This window comes from Poecilia formosa, unplaced genomic scaffold, assembly GCF_000485575.1.
Source record: "Poecilia formosa unplaced genomic scaffold, Poecilia_formosa-5.1.2 Scaffold39, whole genome shotgun sequence".
Classification (NCBI taxonomy): Eukaryota; Metazoa; Chordata; class Actinopteri; order Cyprinodontiformes; family Poeciliidae; genus Poecilia; species Poecilia formosa.
The window spans coordinates 815,013-834,636 of record NW_006799978.1 but is presented as its reverse complement, the minus strand read 5'-3'; the positions used below and the strand labels follow the sequence as shown (position 1 = coordinate 834,636).

Sequence of the window (19,624 nt, the reverse complement as noted above, 5' to 3'; positions counted from 1 at the left end):
ACATGTGTGAGTGCTGCAACACAGTTTGAATGCTAGCCTGCTTTAATCTCTCTTGTTGAAAGCTTTCTCTTTCAGAGCATGAACACACACACACACACACACACACACACACACACAGAGCAGTTGAACAAGATGACTCTGTTCACCTTGTCACAGGCAGACTTCAGACATCAGGCAGGAGACACACACTCTCAGGCGTACCCACAGACACAAAGAGAAACAGTGAGCAGATGACATGCTGGGTGGGTTGTGTTCTTCACAGGCATTTCAAAATTTAATTTATCTTCTTTCTTTTTTACTTTTTTAATTTGGTCATGCCTTGGTGGCATCAAGGAAAGAATTAGGAGGAAAATCAATCTGCCATAATAGAAACCTGATATAAGTACGCAAAGATTTATAAACTTTTAACTTCAGACATCTGGTGTGTACAGAGAGAAAGATCCTACACCATTTCTAAATTTCTGCAGAGCATCAAGAATAGTCTCTCTGGCATTCTTCTCTTCAACCAATAGCCTTCATATGATGTATGTTTTGGAACTGGGGAAGTCTGACAAACATAAAAAGGAAGGTATAAATAAAACAAAAATGTTTAGTTTTATTTATTTAGTAGATATTTTAAGAGGAATTGTGACACTTGTTTTATTAAAGACAAATTTTCTTAACCTTCTATTTTTTTGTCACTTCGATCCAAGTTGGATATGTGTACTTATTAGTAGGATAATGCTACTGCAATCAATAAAATAGTTTAAAGCTTTTTAAACATCTTTACAAAATGTGACATCTAATGTGGCCAGAACAAATCATTTGAAATATAAAAAACAACCTTTTCCAAAAATACATTGTCCAAGTTGTGATGAGAATAACTGAATAGTGCTGCTGTCACCAAGTGCAGCAACCACCTCCTTTAAATATATTTGGTTGTGAAATGAAGAACCTGTAGATGTCACCAGATAAGGTCAACCTTCCTGATTCACATGATCATCCTCCTCCCGTCAGACAGACAGAGCTTTAAAACATCCACATTGCTTCTACTGAACATGAACAGCAACCATTCAACTCTCTGCTTTATCTGGAGGCTCCTCAAGAACACGTCACTAAACAAATCAGCTTCAGGTAGAACAAACATCATCCTTACCAACTTCTAAAATGAGGCAATGCTTCACTGGTTTACCAATTACTGGCATCAAAATGTCACTGAATCAACAGGAGCTAGATAAGCATTATTAAAAATGCATTCAAAGTAACATTTTCACACAAATCTAAAATCATACTGCACAACTATTTTCAGTTTTGCACTTTATTTAGAAGCATTTAATCCACTGAAATATACTGAGATACATGAAAAGCATTACTTTTTTTGCATCCAATACGATAAGGCCAAGAGATCTTTACATTTGATTTAAAATGTTAAATTATTAAATTACATGCAGAAAGAAATTTAAATCTGCTGTTTTGATTATTTTAAGAAGTGATAAAATAATCACTTCTTAATCAAATAATAATCAAATGAGGACATCTATTTGTGTCCTCATTTTTCAAACATTAGCTGAACAAGGACTAGAAAGAGCCTTTTTACTGGTTCCCATAAACTACCAAAAAGAAGTCGAATGAAAGGGGTGAAAAGGTCAAACATTGATTTGCATTTGATTTGTGAGCTGAGTGAGAATATTTGCAAATGTTGATTTCAAACTTGCACTCAGACGCTTCAGAGGAGCAAAAAGCCACAAAACAAAAGCAGACAATTAAAGAAAGCAATCCTCATTATAGACAAGGAAAATCCGAAGCCCTCAACAACATAAGGCTATGAAACAAACCATTAAATGTACATGACTTATATTGAAATCTACAATCAAAAATATATATCACACCCAGAAAAATATATGACGGGATATAGTTGCCAGAAAAATAATCACTATCTGTGAGTGGTCATAATGGTATGTCTAACCAGTAAATCTCCCTGCACTGTGTTCCTGTACACAAATTCAGAAGGAAATGGTTTCTAAAGAAGAAATAATGCTACACCAAAGTAGCTCTCTGCCAGTGGTTCTTAACTCTGTCTTTTACAACCAGTGCAAAATGAGCTCTAACACAAGATCTGGTTTAGTACTTGCAGTTAAAAGTTGATCTTTCAAACACGTTTCCTCAGTGTTGCCATTTTCACTAATTCAACTGTGTCCAGACAGCAGGTATTTGCAACACAACTTGAAAAGTTTGACAGGTTCTTACTGAGCAGAGGGCAGGAATTTGCATATGTGAGTCGGTGATTGCCACAGAATTAACTTTCATCTGTCACTTTCACAGGTCTATTTGAGCTGCACGACACTTAACAAGACAAAAAAAATAAAAATAAATCACATTTCTCAAATGACCAGCCCTTCAGCTCACACTACATCATTATTAGTCATAGCTCAGCTGTGCAGAATAAACATTATGCATTAGAAAAAAAAATTTAACTAAATTCTTGAGTTACTTTTCTCCAATTCAATGACTCATAATAGTTGCTTAAAGAACCACATTTTAGGAAATGACAACAACTAACTGCTAGCTCAGATCTTCAACAGAGTTCATGTCTGGTTTGTGTTAATGTGTACTCAAAGATGCAAAGTCCTGCCCTCTGCTCTCTGTTATCATTGAAAAAAAATGACACTACTGACAGGCTAAACATCTGGAATTTTGTTCTTAAATTTTATGTTTCAATTGTTGGCCTTCAACACTGTTTTTCTTTAATCTGATTTTAAATCAAATATTGCAGTTCTGAAAACAGGAAAGAAAATGCTACCTTAAACAACAACATGAAAAACACTAAAAAATGGATGATTAAATTAGCGAGCACAAAAACTATGCACATCCTGATTTCATAAATCATGGTAGTAAAGATAGGGATGTCTTTGTACATCATGGGTCTAAACCTCATAAGAGCACTAAGTGATGAATGGAACATCTTTCAAGTGGCCTAAATCCTTCTCAGACTGACACTTCCTTCTAAAATTACATTCTTCAACAACTTGTAGTCATAGCAATGCAGCCCAAACTGCCAAGAAAGCTCAACCCTTAGCATTACGGTCCATTCTGTAGGATGAAATTACAAAGAACCTAAACTGCAAATGATATCATGCAGCAGGTCGTAACTAAACACAGACAGAGTAATTGCAGATGTTTGTTGAGCTCAAATAAATCATTTAACCAACTGCAACAATGAGGGCAAATTGGTGGAAATCTTATGTTAAAGTAGATTGCAAGATTTTTGCTTACATAAGTTCATAAACAAACCAAGTAGATATGCTCAAGATTTTATGCTTTTCGAGACCGACCTCTGCTCAAAGAAACAACGTCCTGAACAACAAAGAACTCTAATTACAGCTTAAGAGCCGGTCAATTATAATGAATTAAAAATGTTACTGAAGTGTACACTTGAACATAAAAGATACCTTATCAAGCTGACCAGTAAAAATATTCTTTTACATCTCACAAGAAACAGTTTGTGTGAGTCAACAACGAAGACTAAACACAGTGTGGACGGCAGCCTTGGTAAACAACCATGCATCATGGTCCGCCTTCTCTGACATCCCTCCATCTGGGCTCCTCTTCGTTTCCATAGAAAAAAAGTAATGGTGAATTCCTTTAATTTATTCCACTAGAGGAAAATGTTTAACTTAAAAAAAAAAAACAAGACCTTAAATGGTGTCTTTCACAAAGCCCTCAGAGAATTTCAGTTAAATAAAACCCAGTTATTAAAGATGAATGATTGAAATTTTAATTTCCGATTTGTGTAAAGCTTTGAGTTGCAACCTGGTAGTTTTTAGAGTAGTACATTCACTGACTGAAGAAAGGTCAAATTTTTGAGTTTTTGATGGTTCAGTCAGTGGTGAGTGCAGATAAAACTTATTACAAGAATTCTTTAAAATTTGTTAAAAATTTTAAAGAGTGTTTTAGAGGTGTGCAGAAAATATAAATGCTTCTAAAAGCAATTCGGACAAAAGTATCCAAGTATACTTTTGAATAGTTTTTAAAAGAAGAATATGTTTAGAAATCTTTAGTGCATATGAATTGCCTGAAAGCATGCAAATGCCAAGTAGAGAGTTCACCTAATCCACTTTAGATTATGGTGTTAGCAGAAGTTGATTATTTATATACACATCCATCATCATGCCGAGTTATTCAGGTTTCCCCTTTGCTCCAGAAGGGTGTGCTCTTTTTGCCAGCACTCATCCTGTTTTGCACAGACTGTGCCAGAGCTGTTGCCAGATCCTGTGACAGAAAAAAGCAACCTAATACAAAACAAAAGACTGAATCAAAATCCATTATCAAAGAGCAACAATTATTTAGCCAAAGGCATGGATCAGGAAGCAGCAAATTGGAGTTTCAACAGGTGACATGAAATCCTTTGTAGGATTTCACAAGGCAGTAAAAATGCATAGAAGTATAATCCAAGACTAGAAAAATGTACGCATCTTATTTTCATATTCAACCTTTTTTCCCCACATCAGTGTATGTCATAATTGGGTTTATGATAGCAGAAAGTCTAACTATACATGGTAATATAAACACTGACCTGTCTGCTGAGATCAGAGACATTGGCATGTCAAGATTATCACTTTTCTGTTCAGGTATCTTTATATTATTCCAAAATTTCCAAAAGTGTTTTTACTTGGTAAGAAGAAGGACACCCAACACGCTCACACATGCTCAGGAGAAGAAACGTGCCAAGAAACCTTGTTTAGACTAGAATGTGTTGGAGAACAGAGCCAACAAACAAACCAATCCAGACAGTTTTCACCTTGCTGATCCTGCATTAAGACTAAAATCTTTTCACTTTGTAATCACTCAAACTCATGTTTGAAAGCTATCTGAACAAACAAAATTAACAGACTGAGTAATCCCATTTTGGGCAAGATTTTTCAGTTTAAAGCTAAATGAACAGACACTTTTAACCCCCAACAGTAATCAAGCTGCCAGGAAAAAAATGACTTAATTTCTGGGGCTTCAGTTCAGTTTAGATTTTGGATTAGATAAGGTTACATAATTTCCATTTTTTTCTTATTCTAATAATTCTAGTTGCTCGTTTTGCAATAAATTTGTCTTCAGCTCAGGGAAAACTGTACAACTGTTGAAATTATGCAACCCGTCATTTGTTATAATTTCACATGATTCTGTCACAGGCAGAATTGTCCTAAACTCCCAATTAGAGAAAAGCCAATTCATCAAACTACTGAGACACTTCAGAGAAAAGAAGACACAATAAGGCGATTTCATCAGGTTTCTGTTTCTGTTCAAGCAAAATGCCCCATGGCTGTACGACACAAATCATTCAACCTAACCAACTGGGGGCTTCTGCTCTCATCAAAGGGCCAGTCAGTCTCCTCTGAAGTTCAGAGGAACTTAAGCACCATCATTAGAGAGGGTTGTGAGTGTGAAGAAGCACCCATCAAAGACGTAATAATTGCAGGTGTCAATGCTTCACTGCAGTTCTGGATTGTTCCAAAGAATGCTGCTGGATGCCTTTTGTCTGGTAGTTGTAGCTGAGGAATATTTTACACGACTAGTTTGTCATTTCAATACGATAATTATTTTCAAACATAACATTTTCATTGAATTATGGCCTTCTGTCTAATAATGTGTTAGCTACCCTTTTGCTACCTTTGACGCAAGGCCTCCACCAGGCCCCAGAAGGTGTGCTGTAGTTTCAGCACCAACATGTTAGCAGAACTTTCATGTCATGCAAGTTGCGAGGCTCAGGAACTTCAACTCCACGTTAACGCCTCATATTTATTGTTGTGCTGCTTAAACTATTCCTGAACTATTCTTGCTTTGTAGCAGGGAGCATTATTGTGCTGAAAGAGGTCACAGCCATCAGGGAATACTGTTTCCCAGGGTGTACGCAGTATGCAACAATACTGATGGTGGGACGTGTCAAAATAACACCCACATGGATGGCAGATGTCCAGGATTTCCCAGCCCAAGATTGGCCGATTGGCCATCACAGTGTCTCTACTTTCTTGTCATCTTCCCATGGTGTATCCTTCATGGTCCCATTTGTTCCCAAGTAAACAAGGTATCTAGCCATCAAACAAGTTTAAAAGAAAATGTATTTAGTCAGACCAAGCCGTTCCTCCACTGCTTCCTAGTGCAGTTTTGATGTCTGCGCGTCCATTATTAGGGTTTTCAGAGGTGGACAGGAGTCAGCATCGGCACTCTGACTGGCCTTTAGCTATGCAGGCCCAAATGTAATGCACTGTAACACCTCAGTAAATTCAGCCATAGTAGTTCATCTATTGGACTGGACCACAGGCCAGTCTTCACTCCTTCATTAGTAAAGCTCAGTCACCCATGGCCTGTTGCCTGTTCACTGCTCCTGCTTTGGACCATGTTTGATAGCTACTGACCACAACAGATCAAGAACAAACATCTGTGCAAAATTACTTTCACGACTCATCCTCGCAAGATACATCCCGGTAGATCATGGCAAGCCCTTTGACTGCCACAGCTTTACTTCAATTGACACACAACCCACAGCTGAAGCAAGAATCAGTTCAAGATTCAACCATGGTGAGACCACCAGGACATCATCTAACCACACAGGGATCTCTGTGTGGTTAGATGATGAATGGCAGGTTTTAAATTATTCTCACCTGCCAAAACAAAATAAGTAAAAGCTGATCCATGTAAGGGGAAAAAAGAAGTCAGTCTAATTAGGTTTGGCATGAACTAGCTCCAAAATGGCTTTAGGAAGTAATCATGCATGTCTCCCTCAGTCAAGTCTGCACCATGTGAGCAAAAATTCAAATTGTGATAAAATGAAAGTTAGCTTCAACCTCAACAAACTGCTGAGAAGATACACATGCCAGACTCAACTGTTTTCTATTGTTTCATTTGTCTTTGACAATAAATGTCAAACTGGGGAAACTGCTGGCATAACCTCTTGCATCAGGTGCTGACATTATACCTAGCGCAGCAGTTGAATATAACTGGATGTTGACTGAAGCTTTGTGTTTAGGTTCAGTCAGGAGCGAGTGACTGTCAACTGGTGTGTGGGGATAATGAAGTCAGATCCCAAGGGAGAAAGCTGAGAGGAGAACAACAAAAAAGCACTGCCACTGCTCTGCTCTCAGCCTCGTGAATTCTAGGTCAGTGGTGGCTTTTTAAAGATGTGACATGGTCCTCTGAGGAGTTTGGAGCTGCTAAATAGGCCTGCAAAGGCGCCTGACACTTTTATCTGTCTTTTTAATATAGATAACATGGTGTGTTGTGAGCGTATTAAAATATCAAAATAAGAAATATGGAACAGAGATGCACCAGTCAGCCAGCAGTGAATGGCACATATGCTTTGTTGCATTTGGGGATAAGTTTGTAATTATTTTTTTTCTGTTGGATTCAGAACCATTACATCTTTTAAGAAACTTGGAGAATATTTGTCACAAACAAATATATGTTGTTTGTGACAACATACATTGTTGTCACAAACAACAAACAAAAATTCCTTAAACAATTTTTTTAAGGAATTGTTTTATTCCTTATAAAAACTGGAATCTGTTAAAATCAGAATTAGCTAATCAAACCTCTAAGAAAGCCAGAAATGATAAAAAAAAGTGCATTCTGGCATAGAAAAAGCTATATATTTTCCCTTGGCAGGTGGCTCAGGTATGTCTCCTTCAAAGACATACTCCAACCTCACTAAGTTGGACAGCAGCTAACAGGTTCTGCTGGGCAACCCTGAAGACCACATGAACAGAGAACATCAGGTACGGTCCAAGACGGTCAAAAGTTTTATGCCACAGGGTAAGGAGATCTCCACTATTCCAAATCAAAATGTTTCCATTTTAATAATACAAAAAATAAGTGAAGTGAAAATCATGAAGCAGTTATCAGTCAGCTGTGATTTAACAAGATGACAGCTGAAAGCAGGATAGCAAACTAAAATGCAATGGAGGCTGACAAGTGTCATGATTGAAATTCTCCCTGAACAAAACCTCACTTGTGTGTGATTATTGTTGACTGGGCTTGCAATGGGGCAAAAATCCATTCCACATGATGCATTCATTGTTTTCAGCCAAACACGCACCAGGTCACTTTAAACAGCCACTGTACAACAGCAAGCCTGTCCTGCAAATTTGAGGAGGGCCTGGACAAAAATAACTGAAACTGTTCCTTTATGATTGGTGTTATTCAGGTTTTGTTTAAAGAGGAAAAGTTAGGATTTAGATGATGCATTCAGCTACAATGAACCTGCATAAGAATTTTTTGGAAACGTATTTCTTATTTCAACAGGTGAAGAAACAATAAAATAAAGTGCACTTTAAACAGGAGGCTACATAGAACCAACTAAAGGCCACGCTACATCAACAAACACCTGCGCTTATAGGAAGCAGGATCTGATGAGGTGATTCAGCATTCGGGTTTTTGAACTCACCTCTATCCATTTCTGAGCCTCCAGAAACGCAGAGTCGGCGGCCGACTCCGACCCAGGGTGATGCTGATGAGACTGTCCAAGGTCTGCAACCGGACTGGCCATGGACGAAGGACTTGGCTCTTCTCTTTAAGTATGAACGCCCTACAGAAAATTGTGCAAAAGCCGCGATATTCCTCCGAAATGAGTGGAGAGCCGCGTCAGTGTTCCAGTTTCCCTCCGTCGTAGCTGTAGATGTTCCAGCAGCAGCAGCACCGGCGGCCAGGCAAACGAACCAGTTTGTGCACTCCACAGAGTCGCTCTTGCTAGAGTGTTTGCAGCGTTAAGTTAGACGTAGTTATCTACAGAACCGAGGCTTGAAGCCTTCACAATAAAGCTACCTTGCAGACAGACTCTGTGAAAATATATTGGATCAGCAGAAGGATGAAAAACAGAGATAAAACTGTCCATACTTAACAACATTTTCGTTCACTTTTGTAGCATTTGCAGACATTTTCAAACTGTTAGCGAAGTTGGGAGGGGAAGTTTTCGCTTTAGCTTGTTCGTGAGATGCTTTAATGCGTGCTCTTATTTTTGTAGAAACCAACTTCCGGTTTTAATCTAGCTGTTTTCCGTTCACTTGACGGTAGTTTAAAACTCGCACACCGCAGTATTGCTCCAACGGTCCAAAATACACACAGCAGCGCCGCTCCACCGGCAGCCAATGAGGGCAGCAGCACGCTGGGGATCACACACCCACTTTCACATGTGGGGCAAAAAGCACAAGAGGGATCTCACTGATTTAGAGCAAAGGTTTCAAACCTGAAATTTATAATCAACTAATGGAATTGACACAATGATCCACATTTATTGCCTAAATAGTTTAAAAATAAAGATTTATGTATAAAAAAAAATCTAACTCTTCCAATTACATACAAACCACAACTGCAATACACATAAGTATTTGTTACTAAACAATCATAAAAATCCACAAAAAAGATATATAGTACAGACCAAAAGTTTGGACACACCTACTCATTCAATGAGTTTCCTTTATTTTCATGACTACATGACTATTGTCATTGTAGATTTACACTGAAGGCATCAAAACTATGAATTAACACATGTGAAAATATGTACTAAACAAAAAAGTGTAAAACAACTGAAAATACGCCTTATATTCTAGTTTCTCCAAAGTAGCAACCTTTTGTTGTGATTATTGCTTCGCACACACTTTGCATTCTTTTGATGAGTTTCAAGAGGTAGTCACCTGAAATAGTTTTCACTTCACAGGTGTGCCCTGTCAGGTTAATGGATGTCTTGCCTTATAAATGGGGTTGGGACCATCAGTTGTGTTGTGCAGAAGTCAGGTGGACACACAGCTGATACTCCTACTGAATAGAGTGTTAGAATGTGTATTATGGCAAGACAAAAGCAGCTAAGTAAAGAAAAACGAGTGGCCATCATTACTTTAAGAAATGAAGGTCCGTCAGTCCGAAAAATTGGGAAAACTTTGAAAGTGTCCCTAAGTGCAGTCGCAAAAACCATCAAGCGCTACAAAAAAACTGGCTCACATGAGGACCGCCCCAGAAAAGGAAGAGTCAGCGAACCCATCATTTGGTTTGCTGCGGAGGATAAGTTCATCCGAGTCACCAGCCTCAGAAATCGCAGGTTATCAGCAGCTCAGATCAGAGACCAGGTCAATGCCACACAGAGTTCTAGCAGCAGACACATCTCTCTGCAACAACTGTTAAGAGGAGACTGTGTGAATCAGGCCTTCATGGTAGAATCGCTGCTAGGAAACCACTGATAAGGACAGGAAACAAGCAGAAGAGACTTGTTTGGGCTAAAGAACACAAGGAATGGACATTAGACCAGTGGAAATCTGTGCTTTGGTCTGATGAGTCCAAATTTGTGATCTTTGGTTCCAACCACCGTGTCTGTGTGAGACGCAGAAAAGGTGAATGGATGGACTCTACATGCCTGGTTCCCACCGTGAAGCATGGAGGAGGAGGTGTGATGGTGTGGGGGTGCTTTGCTGGTGACACTGCTGGGGATTTATTCAAAATTGAAGGCATACTGAACCAGCATGGCTACCACAGCATCTTGCAGCGGCATGCTATTCCATCCAGTTTGCGTTTAATTGGACCATCATTTATTTTTCAACAGGACAATGACCCCAAACACACCTCCAGGCTGTGGAAGGGCTATTTGACCAAGAAGGAGAGTGATGGGGTGCTGCGCCAGATGACCTGGCCTCCACAGTCACCAGACCTGAACCCAATCGAGATGGTTTGGGGTGAGCTGGACCGCAGAATGAAGGCAAAAGGGCCAACAAGTGCTAAGCATCTCTGGGAACTCCTTCAAGACTATTGGAAGACCATTTCAGGTGACTACCTCTTGAAGCTCATCAAGAGAATGACAAGAGTGTGTGAAGCAGTAATCAAAGCAAAAGGTGGCTACTTTGAAGAACCTAGAATATAAGACGTATTTTCAGTTGTTTCACACATTCTATTTTTTTTAAGTGATCAAGTTCTTATATGAAAAGATCGTTTGTCTTTGCTCTGAATTACAGAAGTACAGCAGGATCTAGTCACAGTTGAGGCTTAATTAGGCCACATCAAATAATCCAGTTTTAGTTTGTGACATATTGCGGATCTCTACTGACATCTTGTGGAAATATGCAGCAGTACAGAAAACGAGTCAGCAGGAAGTATTCCTCCTTCTCTTCCGTTTCTATGGATTCTGCATCCTGGATACCATAAACAATGACGGTTTCTCTTCCTTTCTCATGTGAATGCGGAGAAAAACTGAAGTTTGACCAACAGAATGCGGCTTATTTCGCCATTTTGCTTAATTTTGGTCTTTTTACAAACTATTTTTCCATAAATAAGATAAAAGAAAAAAAAAAAAACGATCTTGATTAATTTTAAATTTAAATTCAAAAATCTTTATTTATCCAATAGGAAAATTAGTTTTATAACCAACATGAACTACATATTGACAAATCTGAGGCACATTTTTTATTCTAACAATTTTTTATTCTAATAATTTTTTATTATTAGAGGTAAACCAGGAGATAATTTTTTAGATGTTAATTATGTTGATATTTAAAACTAATACATTGTTGTTCATTTACCACAAAGCATGGTTCACCCACTTGTATTCAAAAGTTGTGCATTTTGTCTACAAAATTGTTTTTTATTCCCAATAAAATGTTTCAAGTTCAACCAATAACTCCTAGGGAGAAAACCATAGGAAAATATGTTATAATATTAAAATGTGGATGTGATGTTATTTTTGCAATGTACTGTATGACTGTAATGAATAGGACAGCTCTGAAATAAATACTGATGATTAGGTGAATGCAAGATATATTATTGATACTCATATGAATGAAAAATAATAATATATAATGGTACACTAGATGGCACTCTTTGCATTCATTATTTTCATTCCCTTTTAGATATTTAAAACACATCCATGTTTTCCCACAGAGGAGATTCTAAATTAGGCCTATGTTGGTGTTTACTGTTAAGATGTTTTAAATAAAAGCACACAACTAGAGAGAAATTTCTCACATTGCAATGGTCTTTCAGAGATTTTCAATTAAGACTGGGAAGAGCCCTTGTTAAAAAAAAAAAAAACAAAAAAAAAAAAAAAAAAACTTGCATTTTGATATGCTCAAACATTTTATTTCATGGTTTATGAAATAAAATGTAGAAATTGTACAAATTTACCCTGTTTATTCCATTTAATCTGAAAGATCTGATAGAACAGAAAAAAACGCAGCATTAAGAATGCAAACATATCTATACACAGAAAACTGGAAAATATCTCATAAAATCAGACACCAATTACTGTGGATGCCTCAGTAAAACAAGTCTTTGATGCATCATTACTAGTAGTCTCTTCATGAACCACCAGCTGCTTATTTAAACTTGCTAAGTTAAAAAAAAAAATCCAGAAAATACAGGCTTACATTTAGGATATTTCTGGCTTCTGGTATGGTTTATGCTAAAGCTACAGTTATGCATGTTCTGACATGTCTTATTCAAATTAAAGACAATTAAGACAAAAAGGTAAACCCAGACAGAACAGATTATCTCCATTTACGTGACAATGGATGGATGTCTACACCCACTTGTTCTTGTAGGATTATGGGGAGGCTGGTGCGTATCTCCAGTGGTAGTTGGGCGAAAGCAGAAAGCAAAGTATCTTACAGTCATGTTTTGGACAGTGGGAGAAAGCCAGATAACCCACGCATGCGCAGGGCAGGGAGAACGCGGGAGAACATACTCGTTGCCGAAAACCAGCGGTTGTTTGAAAGCAATGTGCCGGGAGACGGTCATTCTCTCTTGGCTTAACGAGCCGCTCCGCCCGGTCACCTGACGAGCGGATAAGTCCGATCACGTTTGTAATTAAGCCATATTTTTAATAAACCGAGCACATAATTCAGGTTTACACAACTAATTTATCGCCTAATAACATTGTAAAAGTTATTTTATTTTCCAAAAAGCATATTATACCCACTTTATTAATAGCTCTGCTCACTCTCCTCCGCCATTACTGCTGGTGTTCGAACACGTAGACATAATAGAAGACATAATATATTATGTCTATGTTCGAACACGTCGCCTCAGACCGCTGAGGATGCGCGCGCATATTGCACCAAGCTAGTGAAGTAAGCCCGCGAAAATCAGGAGACAAACCGTCAACTATCTTTTCTTTTTAAACTAAATCGATTTTTAAAATTTTGACTATGTTAAGCTACAAACAAATATGATTGAGGTTATATTAAACAATTGAATTTAATTTACTTGACAATGTGTGCCCTACTCCTTCCCCTTCGTCTTTTTTAAAAACAGCCAGGTTGTAGCAACACCAAAGCTCTTTGTCAGAGCAGCCTACCGTAATAAACATTTTAAATAACCATTAAAAATAAATATCAAACATGTTCTAAATACATTCCATTTATTAACAAAATCCTATTCACATTGAAACTTTATCTTCTTTTACTTACCAAGTCTTATTTCAAAGTAGAGGAGAAGTCCGATATGCAACGTTCACAGTCTTGTTGAAAATGGAGGCTTGTGAAGAGCGATGTGGCTTCTTCCAAGTTTCGTCTTTTACCCAACCAATTGGGTAAATCTACCCAACCCCTGACCCAGCAGAAGTATTCAAGCTGTTTTTGGACAGTGGGAGGAAGCCAGAGTACCCAGAGATAACCCATGCATGTGCACTGCAGTGAGAACGCTGGAGAACATGCTATGTCACATCATACACTCTCCAACATGCAGCCCCTAATTTTAGCGATACCTTCCATTTTGGAGATGTTCTCATTAAGCATTTGCATGTCTGTTAATGTTATGTTTTTGATGCAATCACAAAGATGCGGTGTTAGTAGCAGTTTTGATGCATTTAAGCTGTATTTGACTTTGTAAATAACATATTATTAATGAAGTAGCTAATTTCTGCTTGCATTTACCTTGTATACCAACAGAAAAGGTGCATTGACTTTCATTTGGTTGACTGTGTTCTTGTTTATTCTGTTTAGCTGTGACAAATTGGTGAACAAATACATAATGGTTTGTTTTTACAAGCAGGCATTTAAAAACACTCACAGCACAATAATCATGTCTGCACCAAGTGATTACTCATTAGCCTGCAGCCTCTCAGCAAAGAGAGTCTGAACTTCTTACAGCAGTCTCAGAGCAGAGATGGGAGGAATTTCTCAGCTGTCAGAAGTGATTTAACATTTCCTTACCCTTCTGTGAGGGTATTACTGTACACACTGCTGTACAGCCAGATGTAAACACCATGCTCTGTGACCATGCCAACCTTTGGCCCTTCCTCCACCTTCACTCAGCATAAAAAGATAAATTTTTAATGGTTTCAATTTTCTGGCTTCTCTTTTAGCAGGTTGTGAACTGCAGTGTTTGCTGTAGAGACTGCAGAACGGATGTAAACACAGCTTTCAATTGCAATTATAAATCAAACTTGTAAAAGAGTTATGCTCTCCTGTCCTTGAGCTCTCTGCACAAAGGCTCAGCCTCCTCACCCAAAACACCCCGTGCTGTGCCAGGAAGTTTTGGCTGAGGGATAAATTCTGTATAAGACAGAAACTTTTGTGGCAACTTTGAAAGTTGGGCAGAGGTTGTTGTGCTCACTTGTACTGTGCTTGTTTCCTTGGTTGATCCCCCTAACACCCCCTCAAAAAAAAACAGGAAATGAGAAGATCTGCACTTCTATATATTTAGAATTATACAAAGAATATTGGAAAGATGAGGGCAGGAGATGTGCAGGATCTTTTTGATGTGAATATTTTAATAGTTTCATGGATAGCAGCATGCACTCCACAGTAAACAGCTATGGAACAGCTTGTTGATATGTGTGGGTGTTACTTCCATGTAACCCACTTCATTGGACTCTTCATTGGAACTATCATGCCATACACTACTTAGACCTTAAAAATCATTAAGCTCCAGCTCATATCAGAAATCTGATTGTTTCATATGTCCCTGACAGAGCACTTTGCTGTTACTACAAGTTTGTTGGTGGTCTAGAGCAGTGGTCCCCAACCCCTGGTCCGTGGACCGGTACCGGTCCGAGGACCAATTGGTACCGGGCCGCGCAAGAAATAATTGAATATTTCCGTTTTATGTATTATTTGAGTCTGGAGGATCTTTTATTTTGAAAATCCTTTAACCGGATTCTCTCAGTTACTTGCGCGCCAACACTGAGCCCACAAGCAGCAAAATGAGTAAGAAACGGATCAGATGTCTTTGGAAAGTTTCTTTGCAAAGGGGAAAAGGCCCAGAGAAGAGACAGGAGGATGGATTTATCCCGGACCGGTAGGTGAGTCCCACATTACAAGCCGCTCTGTGTAACATGCGGCGACCGGCTGCTAATGAGGCAATGAAGCTTCAAACTGCTTCGCCACGTAAAGACCAAGTACGCTGTGGATATAAGCAACACTTCAGGTGTCATTGTCTCCTATCACTCCCTGATGGGACCGTTTTGTTGCAGAGAAACAAGCTCAGGGCTCCCATTAGTCATTATCGTGAGTTAAAATTTTCACGAAAGTAAAATGCTCGTTTTTGTGGCGCATCTGTATCTTATTTTGAAGGGATATGTAAACGTTACCATAGCGACCAGAGTCAGAGAGCGTTTGGGCAGTGGTCGAGAGGAGATGAGTAGATCTTGTGAGTCTTAAGTCTGGTTTAGACGGCAAGATTTAAGGATTGCCGGCCGATTCTCCAAACCTCTGTGACCACAGAGCTGATAAAAGTACAACAGGTTCGATCGGTTCGTGTCTCCAGCCACAAGGCAGGATACACAGGCTTAGGCTGCTGGCGACAAACTGACAATTTTTCCTCATAAAGTAACTGGCTGGATATTTCAACACTACTCTTGAGAGAATGGGGAGAACTCATATCTGTCTGTTACTGCTATGCTTTTGAAAACAATCTGCAAATATCGTTATTGGTGGGGAATTTTGGTGGGGAATATTGTAGAGGCTATTCCAGAACCTTGTCTTCTCCTTTTCAAGACTAGTTTTGATGTATGTTTGGGATGACTTTCTTTCTGGAGAATCTAGTTGTATCTAAGTTTCATTTAAATCAAACTATTATCAAAAACTGGAAATAAAAAAACAACATACAAATCAAAAGTTGTTTAAGGATAAATAAAGACTATCATTGAGCTTCTGGAATTGAACCCAAATAAAATAATATTTGGACGCTGTTTAAAAGTCGGATCAGTGCCAGAATATCAACTAGTTTAAATGGCATCAATCATCACTAAGTCTGACTAAGTCTGACTCAGTGGTTAGAGTCAGACTTATGTCTTTTCCATGTTGTTAGCATAGTTGTAGATGCAATGCTGAGTAAATAAAACCAATCTAGTAGTAAGAATACCATCTCCAGACATTATTTTTTTCAGCAAAGTTAGATAAAAAAAATAAAACCATTCCTAAGGGATATCTAAATCAAACATAAGTTGAAATGTATGCATGAAATTTTGAAAACATTCTACTGGTCAGACAGTTATTGTTTCTGTTTTCATGAAAGTTGTTAAGCCCTGAAAAAAGGACAAATTGAATTTATCCTCAGAGACCCAAAGCTGATTACATTCATGATGAGTGTATATAAACTTTCTACTGCCACTGCATGTATAGTAGCTGCTTGAACACTTGATTACTCTAAAGTTATATGTATATTAAAACCACGTTTAGTTTCAGTCAGAGGAAAAATTAACCCTCATGCTAATAGTTCATCAGGCTGTTGTTGATCCATCAATCTTCTATATTTGATAGCTGTGATATCCTGTGGTATTTTAGTCCTGCTCATCACATCAGCCCAGATACAAACCATGCTTCACTCTTTTCAAGGTGCTGCAACAGTTCTGTGTTCACCTATAACCTCTCTTTTTCACAATATTTTATTTTTTTTGCATACACGTGACTGCTGCTCTCCGAAAAGTCCCTGTAATTTTTAATTAAGAGTTTATTGTTTGGTGTAGTTTTCTTGCATTAGGGAGCACCATGACTACTCAATTACACCTTAATGAACCTTTCATTTCCTATAACAATTCAAGGTATTTAATTGCTGAGAGTCTCCCACCTGCATTCGCAAACCCTGTTTTCAATTTGAAAAAGTTAAAAGTAAAATCCCACTGGTCACTAATTGTCAAATGTTCTAAAAAATTCTCTGCAGGCTGGAAAACATTTATTCAAGCAATGTTTGTTTTTTTGTTGCTGTGGAACACAACTTGGAGAACTTTCTTAGACAAAAGTAAAATGAGTTTCATTTAATCCAAAGTAAGATTCAAGAGATCAGTGACCTCTTTCTGTTGAAAAATTAAATCACTGAGGTTCTTTCTTAATCCTTGTAAGGATCTAAGAGAGTGAAGAGACACTACCAGCCTCCTCTAACCCAGACTTCAACCTACACACAAACAGCACACAGATATGCATCCGTACACACTCCTCCTACCCTGTGGAGAGACAGAAGATTGAGAGAAACCTCCCACCATGGGGCGTCTTAAGAGTGCTAAAGCCTCTCAGAATGTACTCTCCCTGCATCAGGTTTAAAAGACCTCCCATACTTGAGATTTTTGTTCTCAAAGAAATATCTGCTTCCATTCCACATCTCAGCATCATTTCAGACTACAAAAGCAACAATTATGTTTTTCAGCATTCAGACATATTCACTAAAATTGTCTCTATTTAATATTATTTAACATGGACGTTTTTCAATTAAAACACATTACACATTAAAAACTGTATATTATCCCTAAATCCATGCTGAATAAACACTAATTACTAATTGTTAAATGTCTAAATGCAAAAGTATTTAATTAACTATCATGAGGACATCACTGTCCTCATGGACCCTTTGACTGACAAGTAAGCATTTGGGGGGTGACAGTTAAGGGATTAAAACAAGACAAAGATAGTAATTAAGTTAGAAAAGCTTGCTTTAGCTCCTCACTTTTCCAGTGGAGAACCACTGATGTTTAGGGGATTTCAGTCTTGCTGCTGCTTACTGCTTAATTCTCCAGATGTTCAGCTGGAGGCATTTTCTCCACATATCATGACACCAGGCTCTTTGCCTAATCCATGCATTCTATTTTATTATGGCTTGTGTCCAGCATCACTTAACAATAATGTTAGAATCATGAGTGGCCACAAAGTTGAAGATGTACACAGAGAGTACAGAAGTGCACCAAACACTCATCCTTGAGGTGTTGTCATGTGTTGTCATGAGCATAAATGCTCTTCATGTGTTTTTTGACAACTGCTTTTCTACATTTATTTTAAACTGGGTGATATTTGGACATTGGCGTGACAGCATATTGACACAACATTCAAGCAATTTGGAATAAAGCCATTGTTTATTCTATGATTGAAAAACAAAGTGAAAACATTTTGGTGTTAGAAAAGAACAATTAATTAAAAAATAAGGTTAATGAAAAAATGGAAAAATAATTAAATACAAAGATGGAACAAGTTCAATTGGTCCAAAAAAATCTTTATTGACCAAACATCTTATTATTATTGACCTTTGTTGTATTATTCAAGCAGAGGCAGATTGGGTGCTTGTACTCAGTGTGTGAACTTGTAGGCCAATCAATGCATGTGCCTGAGTGTTCATTCTTCTGTTTACTATAGACTGAACCTGAATGTTTTATTAATGGATCAATTGTGTTTCAGCATCATCAACCTTTTTAAGTCGAGTGAAGGCATATCGATTTGAACACATAATGCACCCCAAAAGGTGAGATAGTTGGAGAAATGTGAGTTCAATGATCAATAAGTTAGCCAAGAAAAAAGATGAATGGCCACTGAAAAGTTTAAGCTGATTGTGGAAAGTGTGGGGAAATGCAGCCATTTTTAAAACGACAAAATCAGCAATTATTACCACACCATAAAAAGAGCTGAAGAATTTAAACTACAATGCTGAAGTAGTCCTTATTGAAAATGTGAAGCTTAACATTAAGCTTTTGAACTGCTGTTATGAGTTAAAATGATGTATTCAAAACCAGTTTCTGTGGCTCCTGTGAAATCTATTTTTGTTCAGACATTAATAAGATAATAATAATGAGATGTAATGCACAGAACATGTCAAATTTGACCTTTCACCTACAATAACTGCATTCCTCCAAATAATTTCAATTTGTTCTTTCTCAACATGTTAATGTGAACCAAATCCATTCATTTCCTCCAGAGGTGTTTTCTATGTAAGCGATGCCATAAATGCAGCATCTGACTGTAGTTCAACAATGATATTAATTTAGCAACCAGCACAGGGCAACGTTATTGCTAACAAATTCAAATCTTGTTAACCAGAACAATGCAAAGTATTTCTCTTCTCATGACTACAGTTTTTGCTTTCTCTTTAACCATGACCACATCTATATAGTTAATTTTATTAAAAAGCAGATCTTGGTGCACCCAAGAATGCTTTTAAATTACTTATTAAAATACAGCAAGTGTTTTAAGGAAAAAGTAACCCAAATACTACTCTTATTGCTAATAATGAAAACATCTTTTATTATCTAAAAAAACACACACACACAGATTCTTTTGTCCAAAAGTATTTATGTCTTAGCAGTTTTGGCCAACATTACACTACTGCTCTGATTATTATTCAGCCACAATGGCTGTTGATTACTGAAGGTTGTTCATGAAATAATTGTCTGAAAATACTTGAAAAAGTCAAATTGAGGTTTGGTTTT

General features: G+C 37.8%; 1 protein-coding gene across 7 annotated transcripts in view; it reads right to left on the bottom strand.

Annotated features, from left to right (window-relative positions):
• The window catches only part of LOC103137307 (LIM and calponin homology domains-containing protein 1), an 80,115-nt gene extending 71,198 nt beyond the window's left edge, over positions 1–8,917 (bottom strand). For 2 of the 7 annotated variants that reach the window (XM_016670915.1, XM_016670916.1), the window contains exon 1: positions 8,408–8,917. In XM_016670915.1, the coding sequence (XP_016526401.1) occupies positions 8,408–8,509 (102 nt within the window). In that variant the 5' untranslated portion in view covers positions 8,510–8,917. The remainder of the gene's footprint in view (positions 1–8,407) is intronic. The other 5 variants (XM_016670917.1, XM_016670918.1, XM_016670919.1 and 2 more) reach the window with 5 other exon arrangements.
• Between the last annotated feature and the right edge of the window lie 10,707 nt (positions 8,918–19,624).